General features: G+C 38.1%; 1 protein-coding gene and 1 non-coding gene across 8 annotated transcripts in view; both read left to right on the forward strand.

The window, feature by feature from the left end:
• The window catches only part of AFG1L (AFG1 like ATPase), a 239,095-nt gene that overhangs the window by 96,111 nt on the left and 125,583 nt on the right, over positions 1 to 17,401 (forward strand). For all 7 annotated transcript variants that reach the window (XR_010158135.1, XR_010158136.1, XR_010158137.1 and 4 more), the window contains exon 7: positions 16,729 to 16,787. Coding sequence is in view for 4 of the 7 variants with exons in the window: in XM_009451788.5 (XP_009450063.1) it covers positions 16,729 to 16,787 (59 nt within the window). In the remaining 3 variants the exon portion in view is untranslated. The remainder of the gene's footprint in view (positions 1 to 16,728; positions 16,788 to 17,401) is intronic.
• LOC112209575 (U6 spliceosomal RNA) lies at positions 1,041 to 1,145 on the forward strand. The gene has a single exon (XR_002944412.1). It is a non-coding gene; the product is annotated as a U6 spliceosomal RNA (small nuclear RNA).

Below are 17,401 nucleotides of genomic sequence, written 5' to 3' on the forward strand. Positions count from 1 at the left end.
GCTGGTTCCGTATTTTTGCAATTGCGAATTGTGCTGCTATAAACATGCGTGTGCAGGTATCTTTTTTGTATAATGACCTCTTTTCCTCTGGGTAGATATCCAAGAGTGGGAGGTAGATACCCAAGAGTGGGATTGCTGGATCAAATGGAATTTCTACTGTTAATTCTTTAAGGAATCTTCACATTAGTGGTTGTACTAGTTTACATTCCCACCAGCAGTGTAGAAGTGTTCCTTTTTTACCGCATCCACACCAACATCTATTATTTTTTGATTTTTTGATTATGGCCATTCTTGCAGGAGTAAGGTGGTATTGCATTGTGGTTTTGATTTGCATTTCCCTGATCATTAGTGATGTTGAGCATTTTTTCATGTTTGTTGGCCATTTATGTATCTTCTTTTGAGAATTGTCTATTCATGTCCTTAGCCCACTTTTTGATGGGATTATTTATTTTTTTCTTGCCAACTTGTTTGAGTTCCTTGTAGATTCTGGATATCAGTCCTTTGTCAGTTGTATAAATTGTGAAGATTTTCTCCCACTCTGTGGGTTGTCTGTTTACTCTGCTGACTGTTCCTTTTGCTGAGCAGAAGCTCTTTAGTGTAGTTAAGTCCCACTTATTTATCTTTGGTTTTATTGCATATGCTTTTGGTTTCTTGGTCATGAAGTCTTTGTCTAAGCCAATGTCTAGAAGGGTTTTTTTGATGTTATCTTCTGGAATTTTTTGGATGAAACATTTTAAAAAGCCATCCAACAGAATGCGTTTCTAGAGGATGCATTTCTTGGTCCCTCAACTGCTTCATGTCTTTTCTCACCTAAAAAGTAATAATAATAAAAATACAGCATACAGTACAAGGCTCAACATTGTAGGTAGAGACTGAAAGCCTGCCATTGTTAATGTTGTTTGCAACCAGCGTAGGTGTTCTGATGATGCTACCATGCTGCTTACTTACCATGAACACATTATTTTTTATTGTATTAATGATATGTCATATTTTTTCCTGTTGAGTACTTATATGTGAATAAGTGTAAGAAAATGATTGCTGTGCTTGCTTTGGAAGCACATATATTAAAATTGGAATGATACAGAGAAGATTAGCATGGCTTCTGCACAAGGATAAGTTTTATTTAAAAGATGTAAAATTTTTTAAAAAAGAAAATGTTTGCATATTGGTAGCATATAAAGACAGGAATGATGGTGATGCTTAACAACCACAGATTGTCCTCATGGGTGGCAGAGATAGTGATACCTTCGCTTTCTGATCATTAAATGTACACAGTCTTTGTTTCATGCACAAAATTATTAAAAATATTGTATAAAATTACTTTTAGGTGATGTATATAAGTTATATATGGAACATAAATGAATTTCGTGTTTTGACTTGGGTCTTACTTATTATGATTTGTGTACAGTGCCTGGCAAATTGTGTAGCTTCTAGTAGGTATTCTGTAAATCTTGGTTCCTCTTTTTATTTATCTGTTGTCTTCAGCACTCGTTTCAGTGAAGACATAGTAGAATTCATTAATGTGTGTTGAATTGAATATCAAGCTATAATATACTATCAAATGGGAACATTTAATGAGCTGTACTACCTACAGATTTAGTAAATTGTTGTTTGAACTTTAGTTCTTTTAAAAGAAGCTATTTCAGCAACAGCTGCTTAAATAGTCTATAGGTAGTCTTTTCTTTTAGTCTGTAATACAATAAGAATCTCCTAGAAGGATAAATCAAATTGGTTCCATGAAACCATAAAATTATTGTGTGATAATTTATAGGAAACCTCCTTTAACAACATGTTTTAAAAGTTTTTCTTACTCTAAATCGATATGTATATATATAAATAAGCATTATTCAGCTTCTTGGTTTGACACTTGGATTTTTAAGGAAAAGATCTGCGTATCCATGTGCATCTCCAAAATATTTATTTAGGTACTTGTAATTACTTTAAAAATCCTCTTTGCTTGTGTTTCATCTGTAGGTATTATAGCTATTCACTGTTGAGAATTTAGAGGTACTTATACCATTTTTTACAAAATGAATGTCCCATAATTCTAGCATTCTGTTTTATATGACCAAGTGCTCATTTCACTCTGTTTAGAGATCATGAAGGAATCATAGTCAAGAACTCCTGAATTTTAAAATAGTATTTAGTAATGACAAATGTTGATATAAATGTATTATGAAATCTTTATGTCTAAGAAAAATAATATTAAACAGCTAATATTAAAAATTTTGGTGGCTAAATAACATTTCAAGAGATGGATGTATTGCATTGATAATTAGCATGATATTTGAATTACAAAAAACTCTTCAATTTAATGCGTATGGTCCATTTTCACTTGTGTTCTATAAAAACCTAAAGGTTCTTAAGCCAAATGATTTCTGTTTAGAATTCTGTTTAGAATACATTTCTCAGAGCATATAGTTTTGGATGATATATATATCCTTGTAAAGGCTGATTTTTTAAAAAGTTCATCCTTTAAAAAATTAAGTCCGTAAGACTTAAAGGCATTGGTATTCTACTTTAACTTTGTTGATGAGTGGAATTCTTTTAATCAAGAATATTACAAGTGGGTCTTTACATCTCTCATTGTCATTAATGAACTAAAAGGTGCATGCTTGTTAAACTACATCTCAGAGCCTTATACATCCATAAAAAAGATGTTATTCTACAAGTAGGACCAAAGTGTTACCTTAACATAGATGAACTTTCATTAGTGTAGTATCTTAGTTTTAATTCTATAACATTGTGCTCTTTAATAATCACTAATTATATGTATGGCTTTTTTCCCAATAAAATTTTTAAAGGGCTTATTGAAATATAGTTGACATATAATGGGCTGCACATAGTTAAAGGATACAATTTTAAAAATACTGACATATGTATACCTTCATGAGACCATTGCCACAACTAATAGAGTGAACATTTCCATCACCCCAAAAAGTTTCCTCTTGCCCTTTTCTCTTTTTCTTCTTCTTTCTTTCTCTCTCTGTCTTTCGCCTTCCCCTTCCCTTCCCTCCCTCCCTCCTCCTTTCCTTTCCTTCCTTTTCTCTCTTTTCTCTTTCTCTCTTTTCTTTCCTTTCCCCTTCCCCTCCCCTCCCCTCCCCTCTCCTTTCCTTTCTTTCCAGAGTCTCACTCTATTGCCCAGACTGGAGGGCAATGGCGCAGTCTTGGCTCACTGCAACCTTTGCCTCCTGAGTTCAAGTGATTCCCCTGCCTCAGCCTCCCAAGTAGCTGGGATTACAGGCATGTGCTACTACACCCGGCTAATCTTGTTTTTTTTTAGTAGAGATGGGGTTTCACCATGTTGGTCAGGCTGGTCTTGAACTCCTGACCTCAGGTGATCCACCTGCCTTGGCCTCCCAAAGGGATGGAATTACAGGCATGAGCCACCATGCCTGGCCTTGCCGTTTTTTTTATCTGTCACTACCAAACCTATCGTCCCTTCCCCAAGCAGCTACTGATTAGCTTTCTGTTGCTATAGATTTGTTTGCATTTTCTAGAGTTTTATATAAATGGAGTCACATAGTATGTACTCATTTTTTTGGTCTGGCTTCTTTTACTCTGCATACTTATTTTGAGATTAATCTATTTTGCTATGTGTATGATAGTCTATCCTTTTTATTGCTGAGTGGTATTTCATTGTACAGATATGGCATAATTTGTTTATCCATTCCCCTGATGATGGATATTTAGATTTCTTTGTGTGTTTGGTTATCCCAAATAAAGCTGCAGTTTTTAGCTTATTTATGAACAAAGCTGCTGTAAACATCGAGTATGATTTAAAAATTGTCTGATTTTCCATTTTTACCACTTCCCACAATCATGGCTATCAACTCTTAACATACACCAATGTTTTTATCCACCTTCCTCAGCAACTTGGCAGTTAGGAAAGACTGAAAATATTTAACATTAAACCCATTTCCTGCATTTGAATCCTTTTACTCATTAGAGGTGTTTATTATAGGGAAGAAAAAAATCTCATTTTGAATCTTGAAATCTAAATAGCCTGGCCAGCATTATTTTACCTTTTATGACATTCCTAAATAAAAATTTTAAATATAACCAAATTGAAACCTGTAGTCTTTAATTACCCAAAGAGCTTATGCAAATACTTTGCTTACTATAATGATGTTGTGATGAATCTTTTCTAAAGAGAATAAATGTTTCCTAATGACCATATTTTATTTCCATAAGTATATGTGGCATTTGAAGTCTATCATAGTTATCGAATTTTCTCTAAACAAGGAAATATGGAAAAAATCCCATAATGCCATACTTTTTTTAAAAAATTGAGACACATAATCTAATTTGTGTTTTTTATTATTGAAAATTTTTTACTATTCCTTTTTTCTTTTCTTTTCTTTTTTTTTTTTTTTTTTTTTTGAGACAGTGTCTCACTCTGCACCCAGGCTGGAGTGCAGTGGCACTATCATGACTCACTGCAGTCTCAACCTCTCAGGTTCAGGTGAGCCTCCCACCTCATCTTCCTGAGTAGCTGAAGCTACAGGCATGTACCACCACTCCAGGCTAATTTTTCTATTTTTTGTACAGACAGAGTTTCACCATGTTGCCCAGGCTGGTCTCAAACTCCTGGGCTCAAACAATCCACACGCCTTGGCCTCCTAAAGTGCTGGAATTTACAAATATGAGCCAGCGTGCTGGGTCTACTACTGTATCTATTTTCATAAAATTTTAAAAATCTCATAACTTTATAGAATGACCTTGAGGGAGGGAGGGAGATAGGTAGAGAGGGAGGGAGGGAGGGAAGGAGAGAGAGAGGGAGATAGAGAGGGAGAGAGATAGAGAGAGAGAGAATGGAGTCTTGCTCTGTCACCCAGGCTGGAGAGCAGTGGCACTATCCAGCTCACTGCAACCTCGACATACAGGGTTCAAGCAATCCTCCTACCTCACCTTCCAAGTAGTTGGGCCCACAGGTGTGTGCCACCACACTTGGCTAGGTGTCTTTGTTTGTTTGTTTGTTTGTTTTTTGTTTTTTTGTTTTTTTTTTTTTGTAGAGATGGGGTTTCCCTATGTTGCCCAGGCTGATCTTGAACTCCTGGGCTCAAACGATCCTCCCGACTTGGCCTCTCAAAGTGCTGAAATTACAGGCATGAGCCACCATGCACACCTATAGAATGACTTTTAAAAGGAATGTTTATATGAAATAAAATTTCAACCTCCATTTTTTTAAGAAAAATATGAAGAGCTTAAAACTTGTCCCTTTTCATTTATTTGTTCTTGACAATACATATGTTTACATGTATGTGTGTGTAAATATACATACACTGTGACAGTTACGTATATTAAAAAACATCTTCCTAAGGCAATAAATACTACCTGTTTATGATATAATTGCATTATATTTACAGCTTATTAAGAGTTTTTAAGAAATAGTTTAAAAATTTTCTGTGGATACATAGTGGGTGTATATCTTTTTTTTGTTTTGTTTTGTTTTTTTGAGGCAGAGTCTCACTCTTTCGCCCAGGCTGGAGTGCAGTGGTGCAATCTTGGCTCACTGCAACCTCCACCTCCCGGGTTCAAGCTATTCTCCTACCTCAGCCTCCCAGGTAACTGGGATTACAGGTACTCGCCACCACCCCCAGCTAATTTTTGTATTTTTAGTTGAGATGGAGTTTCACCATGTTGGCCAGGCTGGTCTTGAACTCCTGACCTCAAGTGATCCACCTGCCTCAGCCTCCCAAAGTGCTGGGATTACAGGCTTGAGCCACTGCACCCAGGCCATAGTAGGTGTATATCTTTATGAGGTATGTGAGATATTTTGGTACAGGTATGAGATTATTTGGTAATATTCACATCATGGAAAACTGGATATACCATCCTCTCAAGCACGTATCCTTTGTATTACAAACAATCCATTATACTCTATTAGTTATTTTAAATGTACAATTAAATTATTATTGAACTATAATAATTCTGTTGTGCTGTCAAATACTAGGCCTTTTTCATTCATTCTTTTTTGTTTTCGTTTGTTTTTTGAGACAAAGTCTTGCTTTGTTGCCCAGGCTGGAGGGCAGTGGCGTGGTCTCAGCTCACTGCAACCTCTGCCTCCCAGGTTCAAGCAATTCTCCTGCCTCAGCCTCCTGAGTAGCTGGGATTACAGGTGCACACCACCATGCCTGGCTAATTTTTTTTTTTTGCAATCTCCACCTTCTGGGTTCAAGCGATTCTCCTGCCTCAGTCTCCCAAGTAGCTGGGATAACAGGCGTGTGCCACCACACCTGGCTGATTTTTGTATTTTTAGTAAAGACAGGATTTCACTATGTTGGCCAGGCTGGTCTTGAACTCCTGACCTCAGGTGATCCACGCCCCCTTGGCCTCCCAAAGTGCTGGGATTATAGGTGTGAGCCCTGGCTGATTTTTGTATTTTTAGTAGAGACGGGATTTCACCATGTTGGCCAGGCTGGTCTCAAACTCTTGACCTCAAGTGATCCGCCCACCTCGGCCTCCCAAAGTGCTGGGATTATAGGCATGAGCCATGACGCTCCGCCTTTTTTATTCTTTCTATTTTTTTTTTTTGTACCCATTATCCATCCCCACCTTCCCCCATCCCCCACTACCCTTCCCAGCCTCTGGTGACCATCCTTCTATTCTCTGTGAGTTTAATTGTTTTGACTTTCAGATACTACAAATAAGTGAGAATATGCGATGTTTGTCTTTCTGTGCCTGGCTCATTTCCCTTAACCCAATGACCTCCAGTTCCATCCATGTTGTTGCAAGTTCCATTCTTTTTTATGGCAGAATAGTACTCCACTTTGTATAAATAACACATTTTCTTTATCCATTCATCTGTTGATGGACACTTAGGTTGCTTCAAAATCTTGGTTATTGTGAACAGTGCTGTAACAAACATGAGTGTGCTGATATATCTTTGATGTACTGATTTCCTTTCTTTTGGATATATACCCAGCAGTGAGATTGCTGGATCATGTAGTAGCTCTTTTTTTAGTGTTTTGAGGAACCTGCAAACTCATCTCCATAGTGGTTGTACTAATTTACATTCCCACCAATAGAGTATTGAGGGTTCCCTTTTCTCTGCGTCCTCAGCAGTGTTTGTTATTCCCTGTCTGTTTAAAAGCCATTTTAACTGGGGTGAGATGATACTTCATTGTAGTTTTGATTTGCATTTCTCTTATGATCAATGATGTTGAGCACTTTTTTGTTTGCCTGTTTGCTATTTGTATGTCTTCTTTTAAGAAATGTTTATTCAAATCTTTTGCCCATCTTTTAATCAGATTTATTAGATTTTTTCCCTATAGAGTTATTTGAGCTTCTTATATATTCTGGTTATTAATCCCTTGCCAGATGAGTAGTTTGCAAATATTTTCTCCCATTCTGTGGGTTGTCTCTTCACTTTGCCAGCTGTTTCCTTTGCTGTGCAGAAGCTTTTTAACTTGATGTGATCCCATTTGTTCATTTTTGCTTTGGTTGTCTGTGCTTGTGAAGTATGACTCAAGAAATTTTTGCTCAGACCAATGTCCTGGAGAGTTTCCCCAATGTTTTCTTACAGTAGTTTCATAATTTGAAGTCTTAGATTTAAGTCTTTATTTTTATTTTATTTTTCTATAAGGTGAGATAGGGGTCTAGTCTCATTCTTCTGCATATGGATATCCAGTTTTTCCAGCACTGTTTAATGAAGAGATGGTCTTTTCCCCAGTGTGTATTCTTGGCACCTTTGTCAAAAATGTGTTCACTGTAGGTATGTGGATTTGTTTCTGGGTTCTCTGTTTTGTTCTGTTGGTCTATGTGTCTGTTTTTGTGCCAGTACCATGCTGTTTTTGTCTATAGCTTTGTAGTATAGTGTGAAGTCAGGTATTGTGATTTCTGCAGTTTTGTTATTTTTACTCAGGAGAGCTTTGGCTATTTTGGATCTTTTCTGATTCCATATAAATTTTAGGATTGCTTTTTCTATTTCTGTGAAGAATGGCATTGTGACTTTGGTGGGGATTGCATTGAATCTGTAGATTGCTTTGAATAGTATGAGCATTTTAACAAAATTGATTCTTCCAATCTATGAATATGGAATAGCTTTCCATTTTTGTGTTTGTGCCCTCTTTAATTTCTTTCATCAATGTTTTATAGTTTCTATTGCAAAGATCTGTCACTTCTTTTGTTTGTTTGTTTGTTTTTTTTGAGGGAGAGTCTCACTCTGTCGCCAGGCTGGAGTGCAGTGGCACAATCTCAACTCACTGCAACCTCCGCCTCCCGGGTTCAAGCGATTTCCCTGCCTCAGCCTCCTGAGTAGCTGGGACAACAGGTGCGTGCCACCACACCCCACTAATTTTTGTAGTTTTTGGAGAGACAGGGTTTCACCATGTTGGCCAGGATGGTCTCGATCTCTTGACCTCATGATCTGCCTGCCTCGACCTCCCAAAGTGTTGGGATTACAGGCATGCGCCACAGCACCTGGCCATCTTTCACTTCTTTGGTTAATTCCTAGGTATTTGATTTTATTTGTGACTGTTGTAAATGGGATTATTTTTTAAATTTGTTTTATTTGTTTTTCATATTGTTTACTGCTGGCATATATAAATGCTACTGATTTTTGTTATGTTGATTTTGTGTCCTGCAACTTTACTGAATTTGTTTATCAGTTCTAATAGTTTTCCTTTTTTTTTTTTTTTTTTTTTTTTTTTTTAAATACTGGGTATGGTGTCGTGTGCCTATAGTCCCAGCTACTGGGGAGGCTGGGGTGGGGTGTGGAAGTATCTCTCTTTTTTTTTTTTTTTTTTTTTTTTGAGATAAGGTCTCACTCTGTTGCCCAGGCTGGAGTGCAGTGGCAAGATCTTGGCCCACTGCAGCCTCTGCCTCCCAGGCTCAAGTGATCCTTCCACCTCAACTTCCTGAGTAGCTGGGGCTACAGGCACATGCCGCCACGCCTGGCTAATTTTTGTATTTTTTGTGGAGATGGGATTTTGCCATGTTGCTCAGGCTGGTCCTGAACTCCTGGACTCAAGGGATCCACCTGGCTCGGCCTCCCAAAGTGCTAGGATTACAGGTGTGAGCCACTATGCCCAGCCCTCTTGGGAAATCTTTTTTTTTTTTTTTTTATACTTTAAATTTTAGGGTACATGTGCACATTGTGCAGGTTAGTTACAAATGTATACATGTGCCATGCTGGTGTGCTGCACCCACTAACTCGTCATCTAGCATTAGGTATATCTCCCAATGCTATCCCTCCCCCCTCCCCCCAGCCCACCACAATCCCCAGAGTGTGATATTCCCCTTCCTGTGTCCATGTGATCTCATTGTTCAATTCCCACCTATGAGTGAGAATATGCGGTGTTTGGTTTTTTGTTCTTGCGATAGTTTACTGAGAATGATGGTTTCCAATTTCATCCATGTCCCTACAAAGGACATGAACTCATCATTTTTTATGGCTGCATAGTATTCCATGGTGTATATGTGCCACATTTTCTTAATCCAGTCTATCATTGTTGGACATTTGGGTTGGTTCCAAGTCTTTGCTATTGTGAATAATGCCGCAATAAACATACGTGTGCATGTGTCTTTATAGCAGCATGATTTATAGTCATTTGGGTATATACCCAGTAATGGGATGGCTGGGTCAAATGGTATTTCTAGTTCTAGATCCCTGAGGAATTGCCACACTGACTTCCACAATGGTTGAACTAGTTTACAGTCCCACCAACAGTGTAAAAGTGTTCCTATTTCTCCACATCCTCTCCAGCACCTGTTGTTTCCTGACTTTTTAATGATTGCCATTCTAACTGGTGTGAGATGATATCTCATAGTGGTTTTGATTTGCATTTCTCTGATGGCCAGTGATGATGAGCATTTTTTCATGTGTTTTTTGGCTGCATAAATGTCTTCTTTTGAGAAGTGTCTGTTCATGTCCTTCGCCCACTTTTTGATGGGGTTGTTTGTTTTTTTCTTGTAAATTTGTTTGAGTTCATTGTAGATTCTGGATATTAGCCCTTTGTCAGATGAGTAGGTTGCGAAAATTTTCTCCCATGTTGTAGGTTGCCTGTTCACTCTGATGGTAGTTTCTTTTGCTGTGCAGAAGCTCTTTAGTTTAATTAGATCCCATTTGTCAATTTTGGCTTTTGTTGCCATTGCTTTTGGTGTTTTAGACATGAAGTCCTTGCCCACGCCTATGTCCTGAATGGTAATGCCTAGGTTTTCTTCTAGGGTTTTTATGGTTTTAGGTCTAACGTTTAAATCTTTAATCCATCTTGAATTGATTTTTGTATAAGGTGTAAGGAAGGGATCCAGTTTCAGCTTTCTACATATGGCTAGCCAGTTTTCCCAGCACCATTTATTAAATAGGGAATCCTTTCCCCATTGCTTGTTTTTCTCAGGTTTGTCAAAGATCAGATAGTTGTAGGTATGCGGCATTACTTCTGAGGGCTCTGTTCTGTTCCATTGATCTATATCTCTGTTTTGGTACCAGTACCATGCTGTTTTGGTTACTGTAGCCTTGTAGTATAGTTTGAAGTCAGGTAGTGTGATGCCTCCAGCTTTGTTCTTTTGGCTTAGGATTGACTTGGTGATGCGGGCTCTTTTTTGGTTCCATATGAACTTTAAAGTAGTTTTTTCCAATTCTGTGAAGAAAGTCATTGGTAGCTTGACGGGGATGGCATTGAATCTATAAATTACCTTGGGCAGTATGGCCATTTTCACGATATTGATTCTTCCTACCCATGAGCATGGAATGTTCTTCCATTTGTTTGTATCCTCTTTTATTTCCTTGAGCAGTGGTTTGTAGTTCTCCTTGAAGAGGTCCTTCACATCCCTTGTAAGTTGGATTCCTAGGTATTTTATTCTCCTTGAAGCAATTGTGAATGGGAGTTCACTCATGATTTGGCTCTCTGTTTGTCTGTTGTTGGTGTATAAGAATGCTTGTGATTTTTGTACATTGATTTTGTATCCTAAGACTTTGCTGAAGTTGCTTATCAGCTTAAGGAGATTTTGGGCTGAGACGATGGGGTTTTCTAGATAAACAATCATGTCGTCTGCAAACAGGGACAATTTGACTTCCTCTTTTCCTAATTGAATACCCTTTATTTCCTTCTCCTGCCTGATTGCCCTGGCCAGAACTTCCAACACTATGTTGAATAGGAGCGGTGAGAGAGGGCATCCCTGTCTTGTGCCAGTTTTCAAAGGGAATGCTTCCAGTTTTTGCCCATTCAGTATGATATTGGCTGTGGGTTTGTCATAGATAGCTTTTATTATTTTGAAATACGTCCCATCAATACCTAATTTATTGAGAGTTTTTAGCATGAAGGGTTGTTGAATTTTGTCAAAGGCTTTTTCTGCATCTATGGAGATAATCATGTGGTTTTTGTCTTTGGCTCTGTATATATGCTGGATTACATTTATTGATTTGCGTATATTGAACCAGCCTTGCATCCCAGGGATGAAGCCCACTTGATCATGGTGGATAAGCTTTTTGATGTGCTGCTGGATTCGGTTTGCCAGTATTTTATTGAGGATTTTTGCATCAATGTTCATCAAGGATATTGGTCTAAAATTCTCTTTTTTGGTTGTGTCTCTGCCTGGCTTTGGTATCAGAATGATGCTGGCCTCATAAAATGAGTTAGGGAGGATTCCCTCTTTTTCTCTTGATTAGAATAGTTTCAGAAGGAATGGTACCAGTTCCTCCTTGTACCTCTGGTAGAATTCGGCTGTGAATCTATCTGGTCCTGGACTCTTTTTGGTTGGTAAACTATTGATTATTGCCACAATTTCAGAGCCTGTTATTGGTCTATTCAGAGATTCAGCTTCTTCCTGGTTTAGTTTTGGGAGAGTGTATGTGTCGAGGAATGTATCCATTTCTTCTAGATTTTCTAGTTTATTTGCGTAGAGGTGTTTGTAGTATTCTCTGATGGTAGTTTGTATTTCTGTGGGATCAGTGGTGATATCCCCTTTATCATTTTTTATTGTGTCTATTTGATTCTTCTCTCTTTTTTTCTTTATTAGTCTTGCTAGCGGTCTATCAATTTTGTTGATCCTTTCAAAAAACCAGCTCCTGGATTCATTGATTTTTTGAAGGGTTTTTTGTGTCTCTATTTCCTTCAGTTCTGCTCTGATTTTAGTTATTTCTTGCCTTCTGCTAGCTTTTGAATGTGTTTGCTCTTGCTTTTCTAGTTCATTTAATTGTGATGTTAGGGTGTCAATTTTGGATCTTTCCTGCTTTCTCTTGTGGGCATTTAGTGCTATAAATTTCCCTCTGCACACTGCTTTGAATGTGTCCCAGAGATTCTGGTATGTTGTGTCTTTGTTCTCATTGGTTTCAAAGAACATCTTTATTTCTGCCTTCATTTCGTTATGTAGCCAGTAGTCATTCAGGAGCAGGTTGTTCAGTTTCCATGTAGTTGAGCGGCTTTGAGTGAGATTCTTAATCCTGAGTTCTAGTTTGATTGCACTGTGGTCTGAGAGATAGTTTGTTATAATTTCTGTTCTTTTACATTTGCTGAGGAGAGCTTTACTTCCAACTATGTGGTCAATTTTGGAATAGGTGTGGTGTGGTGCTGAAAAAAATGTATATTCTGTTGATATGGGGTGGAGAGTTCTGTAGATGTCTATTAGGTCTGCTTGGTGCAGAGCTGAGTTCAATTCCTGGGTATCCTTGTTGACTTTCTGTCTCGTTGATCTGTCTAATGTTGACAGTGGGGTGTTAAAGTCTCCCATTATTAATGTGTGGGAGTCTAAGTCTCTTTGTAGGTCACTAAGGACTTGCTTTATGAATCTGGGTGCTCCTGTATTGGGTGCATATATATTTAGGATAGTTAGCTCCTCTTGTTGAATTGATCCCTTTACCATTATGTAATGGCCTTCTTTGTCTCTTTTGATCTTTGTTGGTTTAAAGTCTGTTTTATCAGAGACTAGGATTGCAACCCCTGCCTTTTTTTGTTTTCCATTTGCTTGGTAGATCTTCCTCCATCCTTTTATTTTGAGCCTATGTGTGTCTCTGCACGTGAGATGGGTTTCCTGAATACAGCACACTGATGGGTCTTGACTCTTTATCCAACTTGCCAGTCTGTGTCTTTTAATTGGAGAATTTAGTCCATTTACACTTAAAGTTAATATTGTTATGTGTGAATTTGATCCTGTCATTATGATGTTAGCTGGTGATTTTGCTCGTTAGTTGATGCAGTTTCTTCCTAGTCTCGATGGTCTTTACATTTTGGCATGATTTTGCAGCGGCTGGTACCGGTTGTTCCTTTCCATGTTTAGCACTTCCTTCAGGAGCTCTTTTAGGGCAGGCCTGGTGGTGACAAAATCTCTCAGCATTTGCTTGTCTATAAAGTATTTTATTTCTCCTTCACTTATGAAGCTTAGTTTGGCTGGATATGAAATTCTGGGTTGAAAACTCTTTTCTTTAAGAATGTTGAATAATTGGCCCCCACTCTCTTCTGGCTTGTAGGGTTTCTGCCGAGAGATCCGCTGTTAGTCTGATGGGCTTCCCTTTGCGGGTAACCCGACCTTTCTCTCTGGCTGCCCTTAACATTTTTTCCTTCATTTCAACTTTGGTGAATCTGACAATTATGTGTCTTGGAGTTGCTCTTCTTGAGGAGTATCTTTGTGGCGTTCTCTGTATTTCCTGAATCTGAACGTTGGCCTGCCTTGCTAGATTGGGGAAGTTCTCCTGGATAATATCCTGCAGAGTGTTTTCCAACTTGGTTCCATTCTCTGCATCACTTTCAGGTACACCAATCAGACGTAGATTTGGTCTTTTCACATAGTCCCATATTTCTTGGAGGCTTTGCTCATTTCTTTTTATTCTTTTTTCTCTAAACTTCCCTTCTTGCTTCATTTCATTCATTTCATCTTCCATTGCTGATACCCTTTCTTCCAGTTGATCGCATCGGCTCCTGAGGCTTCTGCATTCTTCACGTAGTTCTGGAGCCTTGGTTTTCAGCTCCATCAGCTCCTTTAAGCACTTCTCTGTATTGGTTATTCTAGTTATACATTCTTCTAAATTTTTTTCAAAGTTTTCAACTTCTTTGCCTTTGGTTTGAATGTCCTCCCGTAGCTCAGAGTAATTTGATCGTCTGAAGCCTTCTTCTCTCAGCTCGTCAAAATCATTCTCCATCCAGGTTTGTTCCGTTGCTGGTGAGGAACTGCGTTCCTTTGGAGGAGGAGAGGCGCTCTGCGTTTTAGAGTTTCCAGTTTTTCTGTTCTGTTTTTTCCCCATCTTTGTGGTTTTATCTACTTTTGGTCTTTGATGATGGTGATGTACAGATGGGTTTTCAGTGTGGATGTCCTTTCTGTTTGTTAGTTTTCCTTCTAACAGACAGGACCCTCAGCTGCAGGTCTGTTGGAATACCCTGCCGTGTGAGGTGTCAGTGTGCCCCTGCTGGGGGGTGCCTCCCAGTTAGGCTGCTCGGGGGTCAGGGGTCAGGGACCCACTTGAGGAGGCAGTCTGCCCGTTCTCAGATCTCCAGCTGCGTGCTGGGAGAACCACTGCTCTCTTCAAAGCTGTCAGACAGGGACATTTAAGTCTGCAGAGGTTACTGCTGTCTTTTTGTTTGTCTGTGCCCTGCCCCCAGAGGTGGAGCCTACAGAGGCAGGCAGGCCTCCTTGAGCTGTGGTGGGCTCCACCCAGTTTGAGCTTCCCGGCTGCTTTGTTTACCTAAGCAAGCCTGGGCAATGGCGGGCGCCCCTCCCCCAGCCTCGCTGCCGCCTTGCAGTTTGATCTCAGACTGCTGTGCTAGCAATCAGCGAGATTCCGTGGGCGTAGGACCCTCCGAGCCAGGTGTGGGATATAGTCTCGTGGTGCGCCGTTTTTTAAGCCGGTCTGAAAAGCGCAATATTCGGGTGGGAGTGACCCGATTTTCCAGGTGCGTCCGTCACCCCTTTCTTTGACTCGGAAAGGGAACTCCCTGACCCCTTGCGCTTCCCAGGTGAGGCAGTGCCTCGCCCTGCTTCGGCTTGTGCACGGTGCGCGCACCCACTGGCCTGCACCCACTGTCTGGCACTCCCTAGTGAGATGAACCCGGTACCTCAGATGGAAATGCAGAAATCACCCGTCTTCTGCGTCGCTCACGCTGGGAGCTGTAGACCGGAGCTGTTCCTATTCGGCCATCTTGGCTCCTCCCTGGGAAATCTTTAGGTTTTTCCAAATATAAGCTCATGTCACCTGCAAACAAGGATAATTTGACTGTTTACTTTTCCTTTCCAATTTGGAAGCCCTTTATTTCTTTCTCATGTGATTGCTTTAGCTCAGACATCTAGTACTATGTTGAATAACAATGGTGAAAGTGGGCATAGTTTGTCATGTTCCAGATCTAAGAGAAAAGGCTTTCAGTTTTCCCCCATTTCGTATGATACTAGCTGTGGGTCTGTCATATATAGTTTTTATTATGTTGAGGTCTGTTATTTCTATACCTAGTTTTCTGAGGGTTTTTAGTATGAAGGGATATTGAGCTTTATCGGATAATTTTTCAGCATCAATTGAAATTATTATATGGTTTTTGTCCTTCAAAGAATGGAGTTTTAATTTTTAGGCAATTTCGTTTAAAGTGACTTTTTAAAACCTTGATATCAAATATATAATATAATTTGCATTATATATTTATATAAATACATATTTATTATTATAATATATAATTTATATATTTATATATAATAATTTATATAAAATAATTTATATAAATTATAATTTATGTATAATATATAATTTATATATTATATATTATATAATTTTATATATATTATATATTATATAATTTTATATATATTATATATTATATATAATATATTATATAATTTTATATATATTATTATATATTATATATTATATATAATATATTATATATGATATATATGTTATATATTTATAATATATGTTATATATAAAATTATATAATATATAATAAATATATATAATATATAAAATTATATAATATATAATAAATATATATAATATATAAAATATATATTTATATATAATGCAAATATATGTAATGCAAATACATGAGCAATTCTATTGATGTATTTTCTAAAAAGGCTAACCTTATTACTCAATGTTTAATTCTTTTTTTCTTTTTTTTTGAGACAGTCTTGCTCTGTCACCCAGGCTGAATTGCAGTGGTGTGATCTTGGCTAACTGTAACTTCCACCTCCCTGGTTCAAGTGATTCTCCTCCCTCACCCTCTGAGTAGTTGGGCTTACAGTTCCCAACACCATGCCTGGCTAATTTTTGTATTTTTGTATTTCTAGTAGAGTTGGGGTTTCACCGTGTTGGCCAGGCTGATCTCGAACTCCTGACCTCAAGTGGCCTCCCCAAAGTGCTAGGATTACAGGCATGAGCTACTGAGCCCGTCCAAGTTCTTTACTAAGAATTTTCATTATAGATTGAGAAAAGGAGAGAATTTTTTTATAGTAGAATTCTGTATATTCAAGTATTAAATGCTTGATATCTAATCTTCTCATATTGGGTTATTGATTTTGAATTTTGGAAGTGATACTTTCCAAATTCTTTTATTGCCTCTTATTACAGTTTAAAACTAATTTGATTGAATACCTTTTGATCTTCTTTCTGTGGCTGTTAATTTTTTTCTTTTATTAAAATTATAATAAAATGTGTGTAGGACCCAAAGAGAAATCAATTTTGGTCTTTTTTTCTTTTTGCTCCTTTATCTTTTTTTTAAATCAGTAGAAAGCTTTATTTGCCAGGCTAAACGATAAATTAACATCATGATTTAGGCTAAGCAAAAAACTAATATCATTTTTTTCTTTCAGATCTCTATAAAAATGGACTCCAAAGAGCTAACTTTGTACCATTCATAGCAGTCTTGAAGGTAAAAACAAATTATTTATTTGTGTTTACTAAGATCATACTTATTGACAATCAAGGGCTTTAGTAGGATTGTCTTAGTCTTGGCATTCAAGCAGAATTTATTTTGGCATTTAGATAGTAATAGTCAGGGGCCGGGCACGGTGGCTCATGCCTTTAATCCCAGCACTTTGGGAGGCCAAGGTGGGCTGATCACAAGGTCAGGAGTTCAAGACCAACCTGACCAACACAGTGAAACCCCGTCTCTATTAAAGATACAAAAATTAGCTGGGTGTGGTGGCATGCACCTGTAATCCCAGCTACTGGGGAGGCTGAGGCAGGAGAATCATTTGAACCCTGGAGGCGGAGGTTGCAGTGAGCCGAGATCACGCCACTACACTCTAGCCTGGGTGACAGGGCGAGACGCCGTCTCGAATAAAAAAAAAAAAAAAAAAAAAGGAGACTAGCCAGGGCAACATGGCAAAACCTCTTCTCTAGATAGTAATAGTCAAAGACACTAAAGGAGAAAAGAATCTTTTGATATAATATTCATCCATGTGTACACTGAAAAAATTACAAAATATAGTCTAAATTATTATCTAACTGAAACATTGAATAGTTTGCATTTTATAAATTTTA

This window comes from Pan troglodytes, chromosome 5, assembly GCF_028858775.2.
Source record: "Pan troglodytes isolate AG18354 chromosome 5, NHGRI_mPanTro3-v2.0_pri, whole genome shotgun sequence".
NCBI lineage: Eukaryota > Metazoa > Chordata > Mammalia > Primates > Hominidae > Pan > Pan troglodytes.